A 23514-nucleotide genomic window follows, 5' to 3' on the forward strand; every position below is an offset into this window, starting at 1 on the left:
CCAGATATGTCATCCAGACCCTTAGCAGTTGCCTGGAAAACCAGGTCCCACATCATACTACAGTAGAATATTTCACCCAGCTCTAAAAGTGGAGGAGCAACTTGGCCTACAAGTGGTGCCAACAGGGTGTTGCCCAAGAGAGAGAGAAAAGGAGGCCGTAGAGAGGATGTGTGAGGTTTGTGGCCCAGTACACCAACTTCATGAAATTTCTCAGTGATAGGCTTTGCTGTGGGGTATTTTTCATCCCTGATGCTGGCTACTGGCTGGCCTCTCAATCCAGAAACTAGTGGCTGTCAGTATTGGGAAATTTTCTCAAATTATTTCTTTGATCATTTTCTCCCTTTCATTTTCTTTCTTCTCTCTCCCCTCCCCCCTTTTTTAAAATCCTGAACTTATCCTTTGTGTTTCTTATTTTTGCTCCTATTTTCTATCTCTTTGTCTTTTGTTTTCTTTTCTTTTCTTTTTTTTTTTTTTTTCCGGGAGACTTCCTCAATTTTTCTTCTAACTCTTCTATTTTTTAACAGTACTTTATTAATGGGAAATTTCACACATACACAAAAGAAAAGACATTAGAATAATAAACTCAGTGTACTCTATACCCAGCTTCAACAATTATCGACACGTGACCAATCTTGTTTCCTGCGTCCCTACTCACTCTCAACGCCCCCCACCCCTGCCACTAACTTAGATATCATTTGTAAGTATTTCACTATGAATCTCTAAAAGATAAGGTCACTTAAAAAAACAAGCAAATAAACACAAAGCACTGCAAACACCATTATCTCACTTTAAATATAACAATAATTCTTGAATATTATCAAATATCTGGACATATTTACACTTTCCCAATTGTCCTATACACTTGTCCTGTAAATAGTTTGTTTAAATTTAGGTCCAAATAAGGTTCACACAGTGTGATTGATTGATATGTCTCAAATCTTTGTGACTATATAAGCTTTTCCTCTTTCTCTCCTTACCCCCTGCAAGATTTTGTTGGAAAAAAAAAAAAAAACTGGTTAAACTGCAGAGTTTCCCACAGACAGATTATGCTGACTGCATTCCTGTGGTGTTATTTAACATGTTCCTCTATTCTTTGTATTTTCTCTAAGTTGATAGCTAGATCTAGAAACTTCTATTGAACTTTTCATTTCTGCAAATATGTTTTTATTAATATATAATTAACACAGAATAATGTGCTTAAACTTTTGGTTCAGTAAATTTTGATAATTGACTACACCCATGTAAATACAACCCAAACAAGATAAAGAACATTTCCATTCATTTCCTTTGTGCCCCTTCTGGTTCATTCTCCTCCCCTCTTCCCAGGCAACTGCTTTCTGATTTCTGTCACCATATATATTAGTTTTGTTTGCTCTTGGATTTCACGTAGATGGAACTGTATGGTAGATACTCTTTTGTGTCTGACTTCTTTAACGTAATGTTTTTGAGATTTATCCACATTGTTCTGAAAACATATTTATATATTTTTAATTTCCAAATGTCCTTGTTCTTCTCTGAATGTTCTTTGTTTTACAACATCTGTCCTTGTTTCATGGATGCAGTATCTTCCCTTAAATCTCAAAAGATATTAATTGTGGGTTTTAAAAAAATTGTTCTTTTCTACTCCCTGCATTGTTCCTGTTTCCTACAGTTTCTTTCTTCTGTTTGTTTTGGCATTGTCTTCCATTTTGGAGGGTTTTTTCAAATGACAAGTGATCTTTGGCTCTTTGTTTGTATTTAAGACTGTGACACCAAAGAGCTGACAAGAAGCTTGTTGACTGATGGGCTTCACTGTAGGGTGATTATGTCAGGCCATGTCACTGGGGACCCTACCTGTATCTGTAGACCTTCTGTGTTAGGCTGCTCAGTTTCCCCAGAGGGAGATCCTCCAATATCCCACCTGAGAGGTGTCAGCCTGCTTGCCCTCACTGTGGGAGCTGAGATGGGAAAGGGGCTGAGGGTCTCCCTGTATGTGGTATTTCATTCTCTACAACTCTGAGTTGGGCTATATGTTCCTGGGTCAGGCTTCTCACTGGATCAGTCTCTTGAGCTGGGGTGGGAGAGGCATGAAGAAAGACTATAAACAACATCCAACTGCGTTTCAGACGGGGGTGATTTGGTAAGTTCTACTCAGCCACATTTATTGTGAGCTTGTTCCACGTGTGGCAAGTTTCCAGTGAGCAGATTTCAGAGGCGAGTGACTTTAAGGATTAAAATCGTTAATCAGGACACTGGATAAAACATCAGTCGCTCAGTAGAAGGTGTAGGATGAAAGTGGACAGCATATGCCAGTCCTGAACGAAGGATTGTGAGAAAAATTGGAAATAATAATGGGCAATACTTATTGAGTGTTTATTACATGCTAAATATTTTGTCACGTGCTTAACGTGCACTTCTTGTTTAATCTCCACGATAAACCTATGAGGTAGAGACTGTTTTATCCTCCCATTTGCAGATTCGAAAACTAAGCCACAGAGAGGTTAAATCTTGCCCACACAAGGTTCACGCACAGGCTTGCACCGTGAACCACTGCATTACACTGCCTCTGTGGAAACAGGCGAGGTAGCTTTTTCTTATCCCTCCAAGATCCCTTCAGGATTTCTTTTCTCCCTCTCGAGTATCCCCCTTCCTTCTCCTCATCTGCCAGGTACTAAGCCCTCATCTTGGTCCATTCTTGCTTAAGCTGCTTCTCTTCTTTTCCCATCAAGTTCTCTGTTCTTTGCCTGCATCACTGCTCAGTCAAGCTGGCTGGGCCACTCCACACCACAGAGGCTGCTGGCTGGTGGGGAGCCAGACCCTGAGCCATGCTGGGACCAACTTGCTCCCACCCCCAGGAAACTAGTGAAGAATCGCCGGCCGTCTTTACAGCACTATAGCCCCCTTGGAATCGTGGAAAGAGCGCTAATAGCATGCAGGGTAACCTCAGATTCCTTCCAAATAATTATCAGGACTCTACCTCTTGGCCCTAAAGACAGAAAATGTCAGTGATGGAATTCTGAAGGGCACCACCTCCTTGAAGAGTGGAGGTGTTTCACAGAGGAGAAGAATGGAATTAGCAGCATACGCCAGAGTCTAAGCACCCAAATTCCATCGCAGCCTCCAGCTGAAAAAATTAATTGCCTGCCCTTTATGTCATTTGTCTTCTGCATGTGAACTGCCTCCTCAGAATGGGGTGGGAGGAGAGAACGGGGCCAGGCAGCATGGGGCAAGGTCTAACCACGCTGACCTCTCGTGGCTCAGTTTAACTCCTGCAGTTACAAAGGGCCCCCGCACATCAGTCTCCGTGGCATCAAAACAATCCCTTTCAGTCCGTGAGACCAAGTACCGCCATGGCCAGGGCTGTATGGATCACCCAAGTGTCAGCAGCAACAGAACTCAGTGGAGCTATTTGTGTATAGTTTAACTTTTTTTTTTTTTTTTTTGCTTCATTTTGTTTTGCTTTGGTTCTACAGTGCCCTTTGGTGAGTCCACTCCGTCAGCACCTGGTCAGGCAAAACAAAGTATGCCCAGCATTCAAGGCATCAAGCATCAGGAAGCCAGATGGGGTCCAAACCCCTCCCCCCCGCAGGCAGCAAGAAGTCCATCTACCACTGTCATCACAGGTGGGTTGCTTAGTCCCATCAAGGCCACCTGTCACCTACAGGCGTCCAGACGTTGAGGAAGGTTGACACCCCAAGCTGGGATCAAGATCAGAGCCAGCTTGTGGGGACCCGGGCGGACACGCCCTGCCTTGCTCATGCTGTTGGATGCTGGCTTCCACTGACCCTGCAGTTATTGTCGCTCTCACCCCTGGGCCCATGGGAGCCAAGTGGCAGGGCCCAGGCGGGGCGGGGTCTGCACGTTGAGTAGCCCAGTGTGGCTCTGGGCAGGAGCGAACTGTGACCTCATCTGCAGTGCTGAGAACAGGAAGTGGCCTTTCAGTGGGGGGCTGAGAGGGCATAGTTCTCATATGACTAGTTTTACACGTCCATTAAGAAGTGTGTTTTATTCCCGTCCTACCCCTAGGGAAGCAGCCGCATGGGCCAGGGAGATCAGCTCGGTGCTTTGTGTCCACTTAGAGGGGTGGGATAGGGAGGGTGGGAGGGAGACACAAGAGGGAGGAGATATGGGGATATATGTATACATATGGCTGATTCACGTTGTTATAAAGCAGAAACACACCATTGTAAAGCAATTATACTCCAATAAAGATGTTAAAAAAAAAAAAAAAAAGACATATGCACCCCAGTGTTCATTGCAGCACTATTTACAATAGCCAGGTCATGGAAGCAACCTAAATGCCCATCGCCAGATGAATAAATGTTAAATTCCATTTAAAAAAAAAAAAGAAGTGTGCGTGTCCCCGTGCATGCTTGCGTGTGTATGTGCAGGTCCTTCAAGGTCAAGGTCACTTCCAGGTCCCAGTGAACCTGAAAAGTCGGCAACCTTAAATTCCCTCATTAAAAGAAATGCCTGTATCCTGGTGCCCTTGGTGGGGCTAGGCCAGGCTGGATTTACTGAGCCGCGCGGGGAGAAAGACGCGGTCAAGGAAGCTGTTTCTGCGTTTCCCGATGGCCCAGCAAACTGGCCGGCGGAGCAAGAAACCGCCCGCGGATGCCTCTTCCCCCCAGTTCATCACAAACCAGATCCACTCGACAGCACAATCCAAACAGAAGAGGGAATCAGAATGTACATCTTTTGTTTGCCGTGGCAGGAGAACTGTTGAGCAGAGGAAAAAAACAAGCTGAGCTTAGCGCTATCGGCTGTTTCCTGGGGCTCGCTCCTTCCTTCCTCCGAGGGGGGCCCGGCCGCTTTGTTCTCGTTCCCAGCTGCTCCTCTGCGCCTTTAAGCGGTGGCCTTTGCAGACCTCAGAGGAATGCGGCCCGGGACCCCAGGGGACTTTGCTCCGAGGCTCCGCCCTGTGTGCTCAGCCCCGGGCTGCAGCCTCCAGAGAGCCGACCTAACTTTTACTCCTTGCCCTCCCTCCCCGTCGCTTTCTGCCAGCGACTTCTGGGTGGGAGGGGGAGCCTCACCAGAGGGGCGTTCCTGCTCCCCCTGACACCCCTGGGAAGAGGCGATCCAAAAGAGGGATCCCTGCAAGAACTAATTCTGCAGCTATACAGTCTGGCATCAGTCTGCTCTGGTGCAGATCTCAGCTCTACCAATTACTAGCTGGTCACCCCCAGGCCAGTTACTCAACCTCTCTGAGCTTCACAGCTCTTACCTCATAGGACTGTGATGAAGATTAAAGCCATAAGACACACTGCGTGCCTTTCCAAACCCTCAGTAGGTGTTAGCCACCATGGTGTCCAAGCTAGGTTCTGGTTGTCTCAGGCAGGGCAGCTACACAACAAGAAAAACCCAGAAGCCTCTAAGGCTCGAGCAGATTGAAAGACGGGCCTGGCACATCATCAGAGATCAATAGCTGAGATTCTTCCACTGGAGTGTGTTCTTCGGTGGTTTCATATTCTGCGAATCTGTCCAGCAGTAGGCTGATGATGCCTATTTTCCACGGTGCCTCTAAGACACTCAGAATGAAATCACAAACGAAGCTCCACGTGGCTGTGAGGAAGTGAGACAATGGCACGTGCCTGGCTCGGCTCAGCTTCCAGGCGAGCTGCGCCTTCATCCACTGCCCACCCGGCTGCAGCCTTGGGGTCCTGCTGGATCCTAGTGTCCCTCAGAGAGCAAAGCACAGACCTCTGCTAGGCACTCATCTTGCTTTAATCTTCTCATCCAGCCTAAGAGGGGAGCAGTATTAATCAGGCTCAAAGAGGCATGACTTGTCTGGGGTCACATGCAGGGCTATGGCAAGTCTAAGTGGCACATCTGGGCCAGTTAGAAGGAGGTTCTCTGCCTGGGTTTGTGGTCAGCCTGTGCATCTGTACACAGCAGCCCTAGTAAGTGGCAGAACCAGATTGGCAGACTCACTCTCCTTCCATCTTTTTGATCCTGTGGACCGTCTTTCATCAGCTGCACTTGATCTGAAAGGAGGCTCTGAGCTTCCAACGTGTTTGCATCAAATTAGGTGGCGTTGCGGCAACGGTTTGTTCCCTGGATCGCATCGCATCACCCTGCGTGACAGCCCTCTCCCGCTGCACCCTGCAAGCCTCACGACTCTCTCTCCTCACTGCCACAACTCAACAGACAATGTGCCAGCCTGGCACTTCCCACGGAAGACGGAGGGCCAACCCATGCTCCGCGCACCAAGCCACGCAGAGTGCCAGATTGATTCTCTTCCTTCTCCCCTCTGTTTCCTATATCTGTGAGTCTGTTTCTGTTCTGCATATACATTCACTTGTACTATCTTTTACATTCTCCCTGTAAGTGGTATTATGCAGTATTTGTCTTTGACTTATTTCACTAAGCATAATATTCTCTAGGCTCATCCACGTTGCGGCATATGGCAGGATTTCACTCTTTTTTTTATGAAGGAGTAATATTCCATTGTACATATATTTTATACCCCATCTTCTTAAGCCAACTGTCTGTTGGTGGGTGCTTCCATGTCTTGGCTCTTGTAAATAGCGCTGCTGTGAACACTGCCCTCCCCTCCTCTTTACCTCCCTCATCCCAACTCTCTCTTCTTATTGGCCCCTCCAAGGCTGATTTTGTCACTTTCCTGCCTGGCAACCTTCAATGGCTCCCCAGAACCCTTGGCATTGGGTTCGAATGCCCTTGTCTGACTCCTCCAGCCTCCTAGGGCCTGACACAGGCTCCGCTCTTGGTGGCACCTGTTGTCTCCCTCACAGCCTGTGACTCCACACTCTAGGCAGCTGCAGAGTCACACTGTCCTTGCCTGAGCCCCAGGCCTCTGGTCAGGGTTTTCACTGCAGCACTATGGACACGGTGGATCATTATTTGGGGGGAAGGGCTGTGGTGTGCATTGTAAGATGTTCGCAGCATCCCTGGCCTTTACCCGCTCGATGCCAGTGGCAGCTCCGCAGTCATGACAACCAAAAAGGTCTCCAGGCATTGTCAAATGCTCTAGGGGCCAAAATCGCCCTCGGTTGAGGACCCCCCCCCCCCATGCTGATCCTTGTGCCAAGCCCACTCTCCTTTCCCTTCACCTGCCTCACTTCTTTGGTCTTAACATCTTTATTGGAGTATAACTGCTTTACAGTGTTGTGTTAGTTTCTGCTGTATAACAAAGTGAATCAGCTATACGTATACATATATCCCCATATCCTCTCCCTCTTGCATCTCCCTCCTCCCCACCCTCCCTATCCCACCCCTCTAGGTGGTCACAAAGCACCGAGCTGATCTCCCTGTGCTATGCGGCTGCTTCCCACTAGCTATCGATTTTACATTTGGTAGTGTATATATGTCCATGCCACTCTCTCACTTCGTCCCAGCTCACCCCTCCCCCTCCCCAAGTCCTCAAGTCCATTCTCTACGTCTGCATCTTTATTCCTGTCCTGCCCCTAGGTTCTTCATAACCTTTTTTTTTTAAGATTCCATATATATGTGTTAGCATATGGTATTTGTCTTTCTCTTTCAGACTTACTTCACTCTGTATGACAGACTCTAGGCCCATCCACCTCACTACAAATAACTCAATTTCGTTTCTTTTTATGGCTGAGTAGTATTCCATTGTATATATGTGCCACATCTTCTTTATCCATTCATCTGTTGATGGACACTTAGGTTGCTTCCATGTCCTGGCTATTGTAAACAGAGCTGCAATGAACATTGTGGTACGTGACTCTTTTTGAACTATGGTTTTCTCAGGCTATATGCCCAGTAGTGGGATTGCTGGGTCGTATGGTAGTTCTATGTGTAGTTTTTTAAGGAACCTCCATACTGTTCTCCATCGTGGCTGTATCAATTTACATTCCCACCAACAGTGCAGAAGGGCTCCCTTTTCTCCATACCCTCTCCAGCATTTATTGTTTGTAGATTTAAAAAAAATTTTTATTTATTTATTTATTTTTGGCTGCATCGGGTCTTCGTTGCTGCGTGAGGGCTTTCTCTAGTTGCAGTGAGCGGGGGCTACTCTTCGTTGCAGTGCGCGGGCTTCTCATTGCGGTGGCTCCTCTTGTTGTGGAGCACGGGCTCTAGAGCGCAGTCTCAGTAGTTGTGGCGCACGGGCTTAGTTGCTCCGCGGCATGTGGGATCTTCCTGGACCGGGGCTCGAACCCGTGTCCCCTGCCTTGGCAGGCGGATTCTTAACCACTGCGCCACCAGGGAAGCCCTGGTTGTAGATTTTTTGATGACGACCTGCCTCACTCCTGTTTGCCTTGTAAGCCTCGACTCAGTTGTCATTTCCTCCTGGAAGCCCTTCCTGACCCCGTGGCCCGACGTCGGGCTGGTGCCCTTCCTATGCACTCAGCTTGGACAGTCTGACTGCTGTACTGTCAGTGCCCTTTGACTTATCAGTCTCTTCCCTGTCCTGGGCTTCATGAAGGCAGGCATTTGTTTGCCTGGTATCCTGTTGTACTCAGGGCCAAGTCTGTACCTGTGACGCAATGTCACCTAGTAAATCACCCTTGACACCCCTCTCTCCCTTAGCCCATGTCCAAACTATCACCGAAGCCCAGTCATTCTGGAATCTCTTTCCAGTTCAAACACTGCGCTCTGGCTCCACCACCCCTCCTATTGGCTGAGCTGCCATCATCTCTCACCTGGATTACAAAGGACCACCATCCACCCAAATCCCCTCTGATCTGCTCTCACTTCAGATGGAGTGATTCTTTTTCAAAACAGAATTCTAAGCTTCTTGCCCCCTTTGGTTAAAGGCTTTCAAAGGCTTTCCAGTGTTCTTAAGCAAAAAACCAGAGTCCTTAACACGGCCTGTCATGCCAGGTTTGGTCTGGCCCCCCCCACCACTCCAGCTTCATGTGAATCATGCCCCCTCTTGCTTTGTGCATTTAGTTTCCTGGCTTCCTTTCCCAAGCAGCATGAACTTTGCATTGGCTGTTGCCACTGCCTGCCATGCTCTGCCTCATCTGGAGTGGATACTGAGGTCTTCTGCCCGGTTCCTTCTTCAGGATCTTGGCCTCTACTCCCCAGCTGCTGGGCCCAGGGCTGGTCTCCTGTGCAGTCCAGTGGGGCCCTGTGCTCAGAATCAGCCCCGTGCTGGGGTCTAATGCTGTGTGGAGGCTGTCTTGACAAACGTTTGAATTTGTATCTTGTAAGTTAAGTCCAATGAGACAGTGGAGCATGAATTTGCGTCTTGGAGTCTCGGCTCACACACAGTGCCATCTCTTGACAACGCTTCCTTGCCTCCCAGTGATGGGCTCAGGGCTATCTCCCTGCCCCCCCACCCTGACTCTGCTCAGCAACTGTTGGCTACTCTTTGCCACTGGTGGGAGCCTGCACTGGGTGCAGGGAGGGCTGGGGTCAGGCATGTGCTTCCTTGGGTCCAGTTGTAGAGTGAGGCCCTGAGTGTCTGTGAGGGTCTCCACTTAATCCTGGTGGATCGCAGAGCCTGAGGGAGTGCAACATGAAAGAGCAAATAACAGGGAGTTCCCTGGTGGCCTAGTGGTTACTATTTGGCACTTTCACTGCAGCGGCCCGCCTTCCATCTCTGGTTGGAAAACCATCCTGCATGCCACGCAGTGTGGCCAAAATACAAAAATAAATAAACGAGATATTTTTAAATGTTTGGGGGAAAAAAAAAGAAAAAAATAGCAAATAACAAAAAAACACCACGATCTGTGGAAAGATTGAGCATGGAAGAAAGGAGAAAGCTTTTGCCTGATATTTGGATAAGGGGCCCTCCATTTTCTTTCTTTTTTTTTTTTTTTTGTGGTACGCGGGCCTCTCACTGCTGTTGTGGCCTCTCCCGTTGCGGAGCACAGGCTCCGGACGCGCAGGCTCAGCGGCCATGGCTCACGGGCCCAGTTGCTCCGCGGCATGTGGGATCCTCCCGGACCGGGGCACGAACCCGTGTCCCCTGCATCGGCAGGCGGATTCTCAACCACTGCGCCACCAGGGAAGCCCCCTCTATTTTCATTTTGCTATGAGCCCTGAACATCAAGTAGCCAGCCCTGGCTGGGACTATTGACTGCCGATGGCTCAGAGCTGCCCCCTGCCCGCTCCACCTACCAGCCCCCTACCCCCGCTGAACCCAGAACTGCCCTTTGCAGCAGGGAACTGCTTCACTCCAGCTTCTTCCTCCTTCTGGCAGCTGCCCGAGATCACCGACTGACCTCGGAGAGATGCTAAAGCCTGGACCCCTACCTCGGTTTGGGAAACTTGGAAGGGCCATCCCAACTCCAGAGCTCGCTGAAGGAGTGACCTCAGTGGGGGTCAGCTCCTTCCTCTACCCAATTCTGCCTTCCTCATGCACGTATCTTATGGGAGTGCTCCCTAATAAATCCTCCACATGGAAATCTGTCTCAAAGTAGTTTCCAGGGAACCCAACCAAGACACCACCCCAGCTGCTTTGCCGAGGGAATTCCTGTGTGTCCTCCTGATATCAGTAAGTTGTATTGCCCCTGTGGTTGATGCTTGGAGCCTCACGTGTTAAGAAAAATCCTCCTTGGAGGGCCCTATGTACCACATCTTTCCAGCAGTTGTCATCATTGAAACGTTACATTCATTCGGGTGATTATGAAGTTCTGTCTCTCCCACTAGACTGTAAGATCCATAGGGCAGGAAATCACATCTGTTGTTGCTCATCATTCTATGCCCCATGGTTTTCTTTTTTTGTTGTTTGTTTGCTTATCTGTTTGAAATTTTTATTTTATATTGGAGTATAGTTGTTATTACAGAGTATTGAGTAGAGCTCCCTGTGCTATACAGTAGGTTCTTGTTGGTTGTCTATTTTATATATAGTAGTGTGTATCTGTTAACCCCAAACTCCTAATTTATCCCTCCCCCTGCCAGTTTTTTAAAAAATAGAATACATATGCATACTTTATTGCTGCATCTTGAAATATACTGTAGCTTAAATATTTTACCAATTCAGTAAATCTAAACTTTATTTTTAACAATTTTTGAGACCAGAGTCAGGCTGTAAATTGCTATATTCACATATTTTAAAATAGAATTGACAGGGTTGGTTAGGCATTGTGTTCAGCCAGGATTTGTGGGTAATGTCTGGATACTCTTATGATAAAAAATTGCTCAACTGACCAATAGGCTAAGACATCGGACACGGTCTGAATAAGTAAGACATAGATAGATAATAAGCAGGTTTTTGGCTTTGTTTTGACACAATTCTTTCTGTGCCTTATGTTTAACACCGTCCTGGCATGTGGGAAATGCTCAATTAATATAGGTTGAACGAGTGAATGCATGAATCAGTTAATGAACGCCTTTTGAATGAAGAAATGTTAAAAAGTAATTCCAAGACTGTAATGAATATTTCTGAATGCCCTTAATAGTGGTAAATGCTTTGAGAATGGATGTGAAATTTTTGAAGTGGTCAGAAGTAACTTAGAACTAAATTTAGTTAACGATGGTGGTTATGAATTTGGTAGAGACCAATATGTGACCATGAAGTAGCCAGAATGCTTGTCCTGTGTGGTTCTCAGAAGTAAATTCTCGAAGAGAAAAATTTTTGGAGCAGGTTCATAATGGTTGTGATGTATGTAGGTATTAACTTCTGATGAAACACACTCAGAGATCTTTTTTCAATCACTTATTCAGGGCTTCCCTGGTGGCACAGTGGTTAAGAATCTGCCTGCCAATGCAGCGGACACGAGTTGGAGCCCTGGTCCGGGAAGATCCCACATGCCGTGGAGCAACTAAGCCCGTGCGCCACAACGACTGAGCCTGCGCTCTAGAGCCCGCGAGCCACAACTACTGAGCCCAGGAGCTACAACTACTGAAGCCTGCGTGCCTAGAGCCCGTGCTCCACAACAAGAGAAGCCACCGCAATGAGAAGCTCACACACTGCGACGAAGAGTAGCCCCTGCTCGCCTCAACTAGAGAAAGCCCGCGTGCAGCAACGAAGACCCAACGCAGCCAAAAATAAATAAAAATAAAATAAATAAATTTTACAAATAAATAGACAAAATCACTTATTCAGTGTGTCACTAGCATTGTAGTCGGCACGACAGAAGCTTCAAAATAAATATTATGCTCAAACTCTATTACATTATCCCTCTGAATGTGAGGAGTCGGTTAGAGGCAGGACATGGTAACCAAACATATCACAAGCTTTTGGGTCACTGCACTAACTTCATTCCAATTCCTGACAATATAGCAAGTTTTAAGGATTGACCCATGTTCCACACTATCTGAAGGTCACTGATCTCCACGCAGATGGTTGAATTTGAAAAGTCCCGGCACAAGCCCCATTGCCCAATTTTCCTGTTATATTTACCTGGCAGCTCTAAACATGCTAAGAGTTAGTTTTATTGTGTGCATGTGGATGTCAGCTGAGAACAGGCAGCGGTGCTGATCACATTTATTAAAGGTGAATATCGACAGTGGCTGCGACCACGTTTACTGATATTGTGCCTGGGTGTGGGAAGGCTGACCGAGATATTAGTCACATGGTTCCCTGTAAAGGTTGGGCCAATCCTTTTCCCAAGTCTTAACTCCGTTAGAGGTTAGAGGTTTGACGAGGCTTCAGGTTGGGATCCATATCAGACCAGACTGAGGAAGATATGCTATGTCATCACATGCACTCATTCTGAGCTTTACTCAGTGGAGGGCCTTTTATAGCATGACAAACCAGAGGCCACATTCCGCTCTGTGTGTGAACTTGACAAGGTGAAGTCAAAACCGTTAAGTGCTCTTGAATCTGGCATACCTGGGTTCATCTCACCTATGAGAGATGTGACTTTGGGTGGGTAACTTAACCTCTCTGAGTCTCAATTTCTCCATCTCCATAATACTCCTTATCTTGTAAGTCTTTATAGAAAGGCTCCAGATCCCATCATCCCTTGATTAAGAGGTCAGAACTCTTCAAAACTTTTCAAACCCTTGAGATAACAGCAGTTATTAGGGGTAGCCACTGTTTTTGCTTATCTGAATTCCATTTCACCATTCTCTTCCACCCCTATTTTCTTTCTTTTTCTTTTGGCTGCACCACGCGGCATGTGGGATCTTAGTTCCCCCACCAGGGATCGAACCCTCGCCCCCTGCATTGGAAGCACGGAGCCTTAACCACTGGACCGCCAGGGAAGTCCCTCCATCCCTACTTTCCATTGGAGAACACTTTCCTCTGCCCTCAGTTCCTGATATATATACAGGACAGAACTTCTCCCTGGCTCCTGAGCACAGCAGAGATCTAGGCTGGCTAATGGACTTGGTTATGGTTGGGCATGTGACTTGAGCTGTCCATCGAGAGTCTTCCCTGGGAATCTGAAGGAACCGTTTGTAAAGCACTATTCTCTTTCCACGGGATTGCTCGGTTGGGAGGATATGCGTGGAGCTGTCGGTGACCTCCACTCAGGAGCCCCTGAGAGTGACAGTGAGGCCAACGCCGAGGAGAGCAGAACTGGGACACAGAAGGAGAGTTTCCCAGTGATGCTGCTCTGACCCTGGGTCACTCTGGGCTTCTTAGTTATGTAAACCATTCATTTCATTTTAAGGAACTTCCCTTTGTCTGGTAAGAACCCTTACTGATATCCCAGTAAATCATAGTAAAACCTACTCCATGTGTTTACCTTGGGCGTTTCTCATAGACTCATGAAATCTTAGCGATTAAGGATGTTCTGGGGCCTGCCTGAGATGCCAGACACAGTGAGTCAGAGATAAGTCTCAACAGGAAGCCAGGGTTTCTGCCTCCCAGGCCAGTGCTCTTAAGCCTCCCTGCCTCTTGTCGTGTGTCTGCCTCAGTCCTTCTCAGACTCGAGCAGATCTAACCCTCGCCTTTCCTTCCTGAGTCACTGCCCAATTACCAGCAGCCAGGGGCTCCACGGGGCAAAAGGCACCACCTTCTAGAAGTGACTCCATTCTCTGCACAACCCCGCCCCCTCCACTGGGGACAGCATGATTTAAGAGAAGTGAGTACAGACGTAGGTCTTGATGGAGCCTAGGTGAAGCCAGGCAGCTGAGCTCTGGATGTAAGACTGCTCAGAGCCTTGGGCCCTACTTCAACCCTCATTACCTCATGTGGGAATTAGTACAGTAGCTCCTTACCGGCCCCCCTTTCTCCTGAACCCCAGGCTCCCTCTACTTGAATTCATTATAGTGTCAGTCATCTCCTTAAAGAATCAATCTGTATACCCAGACAAAACTATAATTCAAAAAGATACATGCACCCCTATGTTCATAGCAGCACTGTTCACAATAGCCAAGACATGGAAACAACCTAAATGTCCATTGACAGATGAATGGATAAAGAAGATGTGGTACATATATACAATGGAATAGTACTCAGCCATAAAAAAGAATGAAATAATGCCATTTGCAGCAATATGGATGGACCTAGAGATTATCATATTAAGTGAAGCCAGAAAGATAAAGACAAATACCATATGACATCACTTATATGTGGAATCTAAAATACGACACAAATGAACTTATCTACGAAACAGAAACAGACTCACAGACATAGAGAACAGACTTGTGGTTGCCAAGGGGAAAGGGGGTGGAAGGAATGGGAGTTTGGAATTACCAGATGCAAACTATTATATATAGGATAGATAAACAACAAGGTCCTACTGTATAGCACAGGGACCTATACTCAGTATCCTGTGATAAAACGTAATGGAAAAGAATATGAAAAAGAATATATATATATAAAACTGAGTCACTTTGCTGTATAGCAGAAATTAATACAACATTATAAATCAAATATACTTCAATAAAATTTTTTTAAAAAAAGAATCACTCTGGTCATGCTATTTCCTGTTGATAAACCTTCAATGGCTCCCTGCTGCCTATAAAGCAATGTCCAAAGTATTTCACCTGGTGTCCTGAAATAGCCTGATAGGGCCTGTGTCCCTTCAGAGAGGCTCAGCTCTATACCTAGGGAAGGGTTACACACTGGGAAGAATCACTTCCAGAGTTTCAAATTCAATTAAGAGTTTCAAGTTCTATTATACAGGCATACCTCGTTTTATTGTGCTTTGCTTTACTGCACTTCGCAGATATTGAATTTTTTACAAATTGAAGCTTTATGGCAACCCTGAAAGTCTGTTGTGCCACTTTTCCAATAGCATTATTTTTAAATTAAGGTATGTATATAGTTTTTTTAGACATAATTCTATTGCATACTTCGTAGACATAACTTTTATATACACTGGGAAACCAAAAACTGTCTGGAATCAAACCCGCAATATCTCTGTGGGATATCTGTAGTAGATGGTAGGTGTACTGATCCCTGCTGGAAAGGAAAACGTCCCTCTAACAGTGTCCAACACCTTGCTATCGTCACCATTAATGTTGATGCTGTTTTTCATCTTTCCATTGGCTATCTTCCTTTATTAATGACTTGTATGGGTTTTCTATTGCTGTGTAACAAATTACCACAAACTCAGTAGCTTAAAACAACACCCATTTATTACCTCACGGTTCTGTAGGTTTGAGCACAGCATTGGAGGGGTTCTTTGGTCAGAATCTCACAAAGCCAAAGTGAAGACTCTGCTGGGCTGCACTCTCATCTGGAGCCCAGGATCCTCTTCCAAGTTCATGTGGCCGAATTCAGTTCACTGTGGTTGTTAAGACTGAGGTCCCTGCTATGTTTCTGGATGTCATTCAGAGGCAGCTCTCAGCTCTGGAGACCACCTACATTCCTTGCCATGTGGTTCACTCCATCTTCAAAGCCAGCAATGGTGTGTTGAAGCCCTCTCATGCTTTCAGTTTCTGAGTTCTGCTGTCTCTGACCTCTATACCCATATTTAAAGGAATCACGGGATTAGGTCAGCCGCACTTGGTTAATTTCTCTTTTGAGTAACTCAAAATCAACTGATTAGTAACCATAAATGCATCTTCAAAATCCATTTTGCCTTATAATGTAATACAATCACGGGGGTGATATCTCACCATATTCACAGGTCTTGCCCACAAGTCCATGGGAAAAAAATTATACAAGGGCAAGGGTCATTGGAGGTCATCTTAGAATTCTACCTACCACACCATTGTAACAATTATTTGCTAATTTTAATGCCTGTGTGAGTTAAAAACTGAACCAGATTTCCTCATCTTTATCAATACTTTTTTCCTAGGGGCTGGTGACAGATGCTGTCAGCTCATCCAACAGTTGATCTCACTCCCCACCTCCCTTATTATCCCCTGAAATAGAGGCTGGACAATGAAAAACTATTTATCAGGCTCCCTTACAGCTAGAGGTGAACATGTGGCATGGTCCTGGCCAATGGGGTGTAAGCATTCTCCTTTCTCCTCCTTTCTTCCATCCTGGAATGTGGACTTGATGTTTGGAGCTGCAGAAGCCACCTTGTGACAGGAGGAAAACGCCAGGAGATTTTCACAGAGACCTTGGCATTGAAATTGTTGAGAATCTGGCATTCTTTCATATTTAGCAGAAAGCAATGCTAGCTTACAAAAGACTGAATGAGTAGCTGAATGAGAAACAGCTTAGCCATGTCTCCAAAGCCATGATGCCTTAACTTTTCTGGAAGATTGCACAGAGTTCAGGCAGGTATCAACCTTCATAATCAGGGTGATTTTTCCTTCACACCTTCTTCATAATGTTCACAGTACTTCTTTATACAGTATCTTGACATCAAAACAATGTTAGTGGTTACAGAAGTCCTGTAAATATGTTCCTTTTCATTTCTGTGAAATGTTGTGAGTATAATGACCTTAAAATCCACTTGGGCGCCCAGTTACATGTGTGGGGGCTACAGTAAATAGGAAACCGAGGGGTTCTACTTAGCTATGTGGAGGGGTAAACAGTGAAAGAGGGATGCTTTCCTTTTTTTCTGTCTTTCTTTTTATGGCTTCTAAACTTTCTCTCTGACTCTTCCCCTCCCCACCCTGCACCCTTCCTGAGGGTCCCCTGGGCTTTGGAGGCAGGTCTGAGGACTGGGGCAAGTGGTCTAAACCCAGAAATTTGGTCTCATGGGACAAAGAGGGACTCAGGAAAGGCAAAAGGGCGAGAGGTCTCTAGTGAGTAAACTTCTCCACCAACTGCATTCATTATAGTGGACAATACTGAGGAGGCATGGAAAGCTTCCTCCAGTTTCCAAAAGAGTCAGACAGCTGGACACACGAGCCACTGAAGGAACTGTCCTTAAATAGCCTCTTGACCCATGAATAGAGCTGGAGGAAGACTGAGAAAGGATTTACAAGAGGCAGAGCTACGTGTCTCTGTGTACCACCGATTAGCATGATACATGCCTTATGAGACCCTCAGAAGGAACACTTCTCCTCTGCATAAGTGACAATGAAAATTCAAAATCCTGAAGAAATACACTTTGGTTTTTCCATGCATAGACAGACATGGATTCACGACGTTTCCGTTTTTTGTTTTTTTTAAAAAAAATTATTTTTATTTATTTATTTTTGGTTGTGTTGGGTCTTCCTTGCAGTGCGTGGGCTTCTCATTGCAGTGGCTTCTCTTGTTGCGGAGCACAGGCTCTAGGCCTGCGGGCTTCAGTAGCTGTGGCTTGCGGGCTCAGTAGTTGTGGCTCGTGGGTTCTAGAGCTCAGGCTCAATAGTTGTGGCACACGGGCTTAGTTGCACCGCGGCATGTGGGATCTTCCCGGACGAGGGCTCGAACCCGTGTCCCCTGCACTGGCAGGTGTATTCCTAACCACTGCACCACCAGGGAAGTCCCACAACGTTTCTGTTTTCATAGCAAAGTCCCACGGAGGCAAACACTCTGCTTCCCTGCCATCTTCCCGCTTCTTCCACCCCAACTTAGGAGACAGTGATACAGAAGTCCTCCATCCCATCCCCACCTCTTCCTCGGTTTCTCCACCCTCATTCAGCCTCTCCTTCCTACAGAACCAGCACTTTCTCTCCTGATTCTTGTCTCAGCATCTAAATCTCCCCTCCTTAAAACTCCATCCTCCTCCCTGTGTCTCCCTGTAGTGACCAGCCTCCCTCCTTCCTTTGTTTCACTGTCTACTCCCAGGTCAATCCAACCTCCAGAGTCTGAGTTCTGACCTTGAACATCACTCTTCCTGAGGACACTGTGGTTTCCTGACTGTCAAATCCCACTGCCTGCCTGACCTCTTGGCAGCACTCGACAGTGCTGACCACTCTCCTCCCTTAAATTCTCTTCTCCTTTGGCTCCTGTGGAGGAGGCTGCCAGTTACCTGCTCCATATCCTGCGTTTCTCCTTCCAAAAAAAAAAAAAAAAAAAAAGTCATTTATCAGCTTCCCCTTCAGGCGGGGTGGCCAGATAATAGTTCTAGCCAATGAGATTTAAATGGAAGCTGTCAGATGGGCCTTCCAAGGAAGTTCATATTCGGAGACATATTCAGTTGCTGTGTGCATGCCTATTTACTCCTGACCTTTCCTCCTTTCTCCTGCCTGGAACATGGACCTGATGGCTGGGGCTAGGGCAGCCATCTTGCACACGTCAAAAAGGACAAAATGACAGAGATGTCGATCCCATGATCCTGGAGCTGCGGAACTAATAGCAACCACGCTTATCTCCACAGTACTTGTTACATAAGAAAAATAACCCCCTCTCTTGTTTAATCCACTATTATTTGGATTTTCTATGATATGCTGCTGAAATCAACCCTTAACTGATACAGCTCCCATGACCCTGTCACTCTCGTCCTACTTCTTTAACCTCTTCAAGGCCCCTGTTCTTCAACACCCCCTACACGTTGATGTTCCTTAGCTACCTTCCTTGGTCCTCTTCCTCCACTGTTTCCCAAACAACCCAGTGGTGTCTGCTGCTTCCCAAGTCATGATGACTCCAAATCCCAATGTCTAGCTCCGACCTTTCATCAGAGCACCAGATCTTTATCTAAAGGTCGACCTGCCTGTCACATAGGAGCCTCATGTACACTCCACTCACAGTTAAACTTACCAGCTTTCCCAGAATTCGGCTCCCTCCTTGCAATCACTGGAGCTAGAGACCTTCCGCATCACTTACCCTCATACCCAGCTGGTCCTGAAGTCCCATCAGGTTTCCTTCCAACAGCTCCGCTTTATTCCCACTTCTTCAATCCTACTGTCTTATACAGGCCTCATCATCTCTTCCTGAGCCACCGCATACGCCTCCTAACTAGCTCCTCTGCCTCTCATCTACACTCCAAATTGGTGTTTAAAAACATGCAAATCTAGGGCTTCCCTGGTGGCGCAGTGGTTGAGAATCCGCCTGCCGATGCAGGAGACACGGGTTCGTGTCCCGGTCCGGGAAGATCCCACATGCCGCGGAGCGGCTGGGCCCGTGAGCCATGGCCGCTGAGCCTGCGCGTCCGGAGCCTGTGCTCCCGCAACGGGAGAGGCCACAACAGTGAGAGGCCCGCAAAAAAAATAAAATAAAATAAAATAAAAACATGCAAATCTAATCACACCATTCCCTTTCTTAAAACCCTTCAATGGCTTCTTGTCCCTCACAAAAAAGAATTCCCAAAGCCTTTGCATGATCTGAGCCCTCCACATCTTGTCAACATTCCTTACATTACAGCCACATAAATTCACCTGTGGTTTCCCAAACTTGCCATGATTTTTCTCACTTCCTTGCCTGCGATTGTCCTCTCTGACTCGTAAGCTGGAAACTGTGCAAAAACAAAGTTTTAAGTGGGTACTTAGGAAGCTGACTTGGGCCCTTATCTTCCTGGGAATTCTCCCACCTTTGTGCACAGAAACTCAGCGTAAAGAACTGTCAGAATTCGAGAGGTTTTTGTAGTGTTCACTTAACATAATTGCTTAATTATAATTCCTTTTTTAATCCAAGAATTCTCTGCCATCACCTTGAACCAAATTGATCAAAATAAACATCAATTGCCTTTGTTGTCTTGTATATATATTTTCCTTTAAAATTTCACCTTTGTCCAATGTAAAACATTCCCCCGGTGTGCACTCAACAGAAAAGGAGATACTTACTTTAAGATGCTAAATGCTGGGGTTTCTTCTATTTCTTATCCTATTAAATGTTACCTCCTAGAATCCTGAAATTTTAGGGTCCAGCCCCTAAAATTTTCCAGAAAAGGAAACCAAGGCTCTATTGACTCAGGAACATGGCACCAGGGAGGTGGTTATTGGTGGCACATACCTAGATCCTGGCTACGGCTTCAGCTCTTACCATCTCACAGTGAAGGCACAGATCATCTCCAACTCACAAAGAAGGCTCCCCTCTGCTTCCAGTGAGAAGAAAGCAAAGTAGCCCCCAAATAGCCAGTTAAGCTAATCCTCTGATACCACTCCACTTAAGGCAAGATGACAACATAAGGACTTTAAGAACAAGGAAATTAGAAGCATTAAGTGCAAGGTTCTGCTTGCCCTGGGAATAGAACGGCCCTCTCCCCTCCTCTCCGACTCTGTGCCCCACCTTTGGGCCCATGGAGAGCCACTCACCCTCTGGGTGATGGGCTTGCCATCCTGGATCTCCACAGCCAGCCCCAGGTCAGACAGTCTGCAGTTGCCAAGGTGGTCCAGAAGCACATTCTCGGGCTTCAGGTCCCGGGAGACGATGCTGAGGGGGTGGAGGTGCAACACGCCGCAGGTCATCTGGGCCGAGTAGAAGACCACCATGCTCATGTCCAGGCCCCGCTCGCCCACGTTGTAAATGTGGAACTTGAGGTCTCCCCCATTCATTAGGCTCATAACCAGGCAGAGATGGGACTTGCTCTCAAAGGCATAGGCCAGAGAGACAATGAAAGGGCTGCTGACCCTCTCCAAGATTTCCTTTTCCAAGAGAGCCATTTTCTCACCATTTTTCTTCTTCAGCCGCTTCTTGTCCAGTTTCTTACAGGCATACATCTTGCCGGGGTTTTTCATCTGGACAGCACATACCTTAAGGAGAGAAAGAAAGGGAGAGGAAGACAGCGCTGGAGACAGGAAGGGGAAGGGGGATACAGAGGGTGGAGGAGCAGAAAACCACCAAGGTGGAAAGACGGCAGGCTTCTGAGAAGAGAGAAGCTGTGAGTGTGAAGGATTCTTCGAGATCGAGTTGGGACCACAGTGAGGTATCACTTCACCCCCACAATAATTTTTAAAAAAATTAATAATTACAAATTATTTTAAAAAATAATTTAAAAGCCATAATTTAAAAAAAGGAAAAATAACAAGTGCTAGCAAGGATGTGCAGAAATTGAAACGCTCACGTGTTGCTGGTGGGAACTTAAAACTTGGAAGAGTTTGGTGATTTCTCAAAACGTTAAACATAGAATTGCCCCAAGACCTAGCAATTCCACTCCTAGACATATACAAAAGAGAAATGAAAGCAGGTATTCCAACAAATTCTTGTACGTAAATGTTCACAGCAGCACTATTCACGCTAGTCAAAAGGTGGAAATAGGGCTTCCCTGGTGGCGCAGTGGTTGAGAGTCCGCCTGCCGATGCAGGGAACGCGGGTTCGTGCCCCGGTCCGGGAGGATCCCACATGCCGCGGAGCGGCTGGGCCCGTGAGCCATGGCCGCTGAGCCTGCGCGCCCGGAGCCTGTGCTCCGCAATGGGAGAGGCCAGCGTACCGCCAAAAAAAAAAAAAAAAAAAAAGGTGGAAACAATCCGAGTGTCCAGCAATAGATGAATGGATACATGAATTGAATGTAGTATTCCCATACAACGCAATGTTATTCAGCCCCAAAAAGGAATGAAGTACTGATACATGTTCCAGTGTGAATGAGCCTCCGAACCTCACGCGCAGTGAAAGAAGCCAGCCACAAAAGCTCAAATACTGTATGACTCCATTGATATGACACGCCAGAATCGGCAAATCCATAGAGACAGAAAGCAGCCCAGTGGTTGCCAGGGGCTGGGTGGGTCGGGGGAGTGGGGGAAATGGGTAGTAATTGTTAATGGTCACAGGGGTGACGAAAATACCCTGGAACTAGATAGAGATGATAGTTACACAACATTGTAATGTACCAAATGCTATTAAATTGTACACTCTAAAATGGTTTAATGGCTAATGTGACTTTTACCTTAAAGAATTCTTTTCAACTTAAAAAAAAGAAAACTGAGCACAGCATTGGTGCAAAACGGATTCCAGGCTTTAATTCAAGATGAGTGTTTTCTTAGCTCTCTGAAGTTTTTCTCAAATTACCTCCATTACCACAATTAAGGGGAAAGGGGGATTTCCCATTGTTTGTTGCTTTCATTCACCAAAGGGGCATTTCAGCGTGTGTCTGCCTGTTGCAGACCCCACGATAAAGATTCTTGGCCAGTTCCACATTTTGTTAGTTTTTCCTATGCCATTCTCACTTTATTTCACGCGGTGACTGGAAAGAAGACGTGAGAGCAAGCTAGGAATTCTTTCTCCACATGAGGCACTGAGATTAGTTCTAACTTCCCTTGAGATTAAAAAGAAAAAAAACAAAAACAAAAAAACGAGGCAAAATAAAACTCTATTATGCTGTCTATTTCGTCTTCCAGCCAGGCTATTCTGAAACACTTACCTCCCCCAAACCACCTTTCCCCAGCACCCGGCACTCTTCGAAGTACTTGTCTGACACGGGTTGCATCTCAAAGACTTTCCACTGCAGAAGCTTGTCATAGAAAGGGCTGGCCAGGAACTCTAGGAAGGGCTGGTCCTGCAAGAAGGCCATGGCCTCAGCCTTGGCCAGCTCCACCAGGCATGCTCGCTCTTCCTCCGTGGTGGCTGCTTGGCACTTGGTGACCAGAGCTGGGCTGAGGAAGGGGTGTGGGTGCCCCGGGGAGGCCGCACAAGTGGCCACCAGCCCCTGCAGCGTGCTGCCCTTGGCGGGACCCTCTTCGGCCAGCTCCCAGCTCTGCACCTCCTCCAGAAAGCCCACGGCCTCCTGGTACGCAGGCACCGTGGCTACGAAGCCCCGGAAGAGGCGGCGGCCAATGGGCTGCTGCTCTCACAGGATGTGGAAGTCGTTGGGCGGGGCCTGGCGGAGCTGCTCGCAGCCCTGCAGCCCGGGCAGCATGAGGGTCCGGCGTCGGCGATGCAGCTCCTTGCTGTCGGCATCCATCCAAGGACTTCCGCGCCTTCAGGTAGGCCGTGTTGGCGATCCGGTTGTCCAGGCCCCCCATGTCGACCATGGCTGAGCACCGATAGTGCTCCCTCGGCCCAGAAAAGGAAGGATGGAGGGCTGCTGCGGGGACGCCGTCAGGCCCGGGCCAGCTGGCTGCTCTCCGGTCCGAGGTGCAATGACTTCTGCGGGATTTACAGCGAAGCTTCAGGTCTGCGGGTGGGGCTGATGGAGGGTGAGGAAAGAGGTTTCTCCTGTAAGAAGCTTTGTTGGCTATGTATAGCCGGCCAGGGAAGGGCACCTCACAGGTCACCCACCGAGGGGAAAGCAGTCTGTGACACCTGCAGGGTCTACCTGTTCATCATGGGACCTCTCTCATCCACACCTGCTCCCTGAATCCCCAGCTACCAATTTCCAAAGGAAAGGAGTCATCATAAGGTGGTGTGTTATTTGTTGCTGACGGCAGTGTTTTCAACTGTGTCTGATTTTACATGTTTCCCAGCAGGTGCAAGCTAAGTAAACTCTTAGGAATGACAGATCAGGAAGAGGAGCTGTGAGAAGCTGGAGAGGTTTCCTTCCTCGTGTCTAGCAGCCTGATCCA

General features: G+C 47.1%; 1 protein-coding gene across 1 annotated transcript in view; it reads right to left on the minus strand.

Annotated features, from left to right (window-relative positions):
- GRK7 (G protein-coupled receptor kinase 7) overlaps nt 1-22983 on the minus strand; it is a 38566-nt gene extending 15583 nt beyond the window's left edge. Inside the window, 3 exon segments of the mRNA XM_059065266.1 lie at nt 20332-20769; nt 22374-22913; nt 22915-22983. Of these exon segments, the coding sequence (XP_058921249.1) occupies nt 20332-20769; nt 22374-22913; nt 22915-22983 (1047 nt within the window).
- Nucleotides 22984-23514: the final 531 nt, after the last annotated feature.

This window comes from Kogia breviceps, chromosome 5 (assembly GCF_026419965.1).
Source record: "Kogia breviceps isolate mKogBre1 chromosome 5, mKogBre1 haplotype 1, whole genome shotgun sequence".
NCBI lineage: Eukaryota > Metazoa > Chordata > Mammalia > Artiodactyla > Physeteridae > Kogia > Kogia breviceps.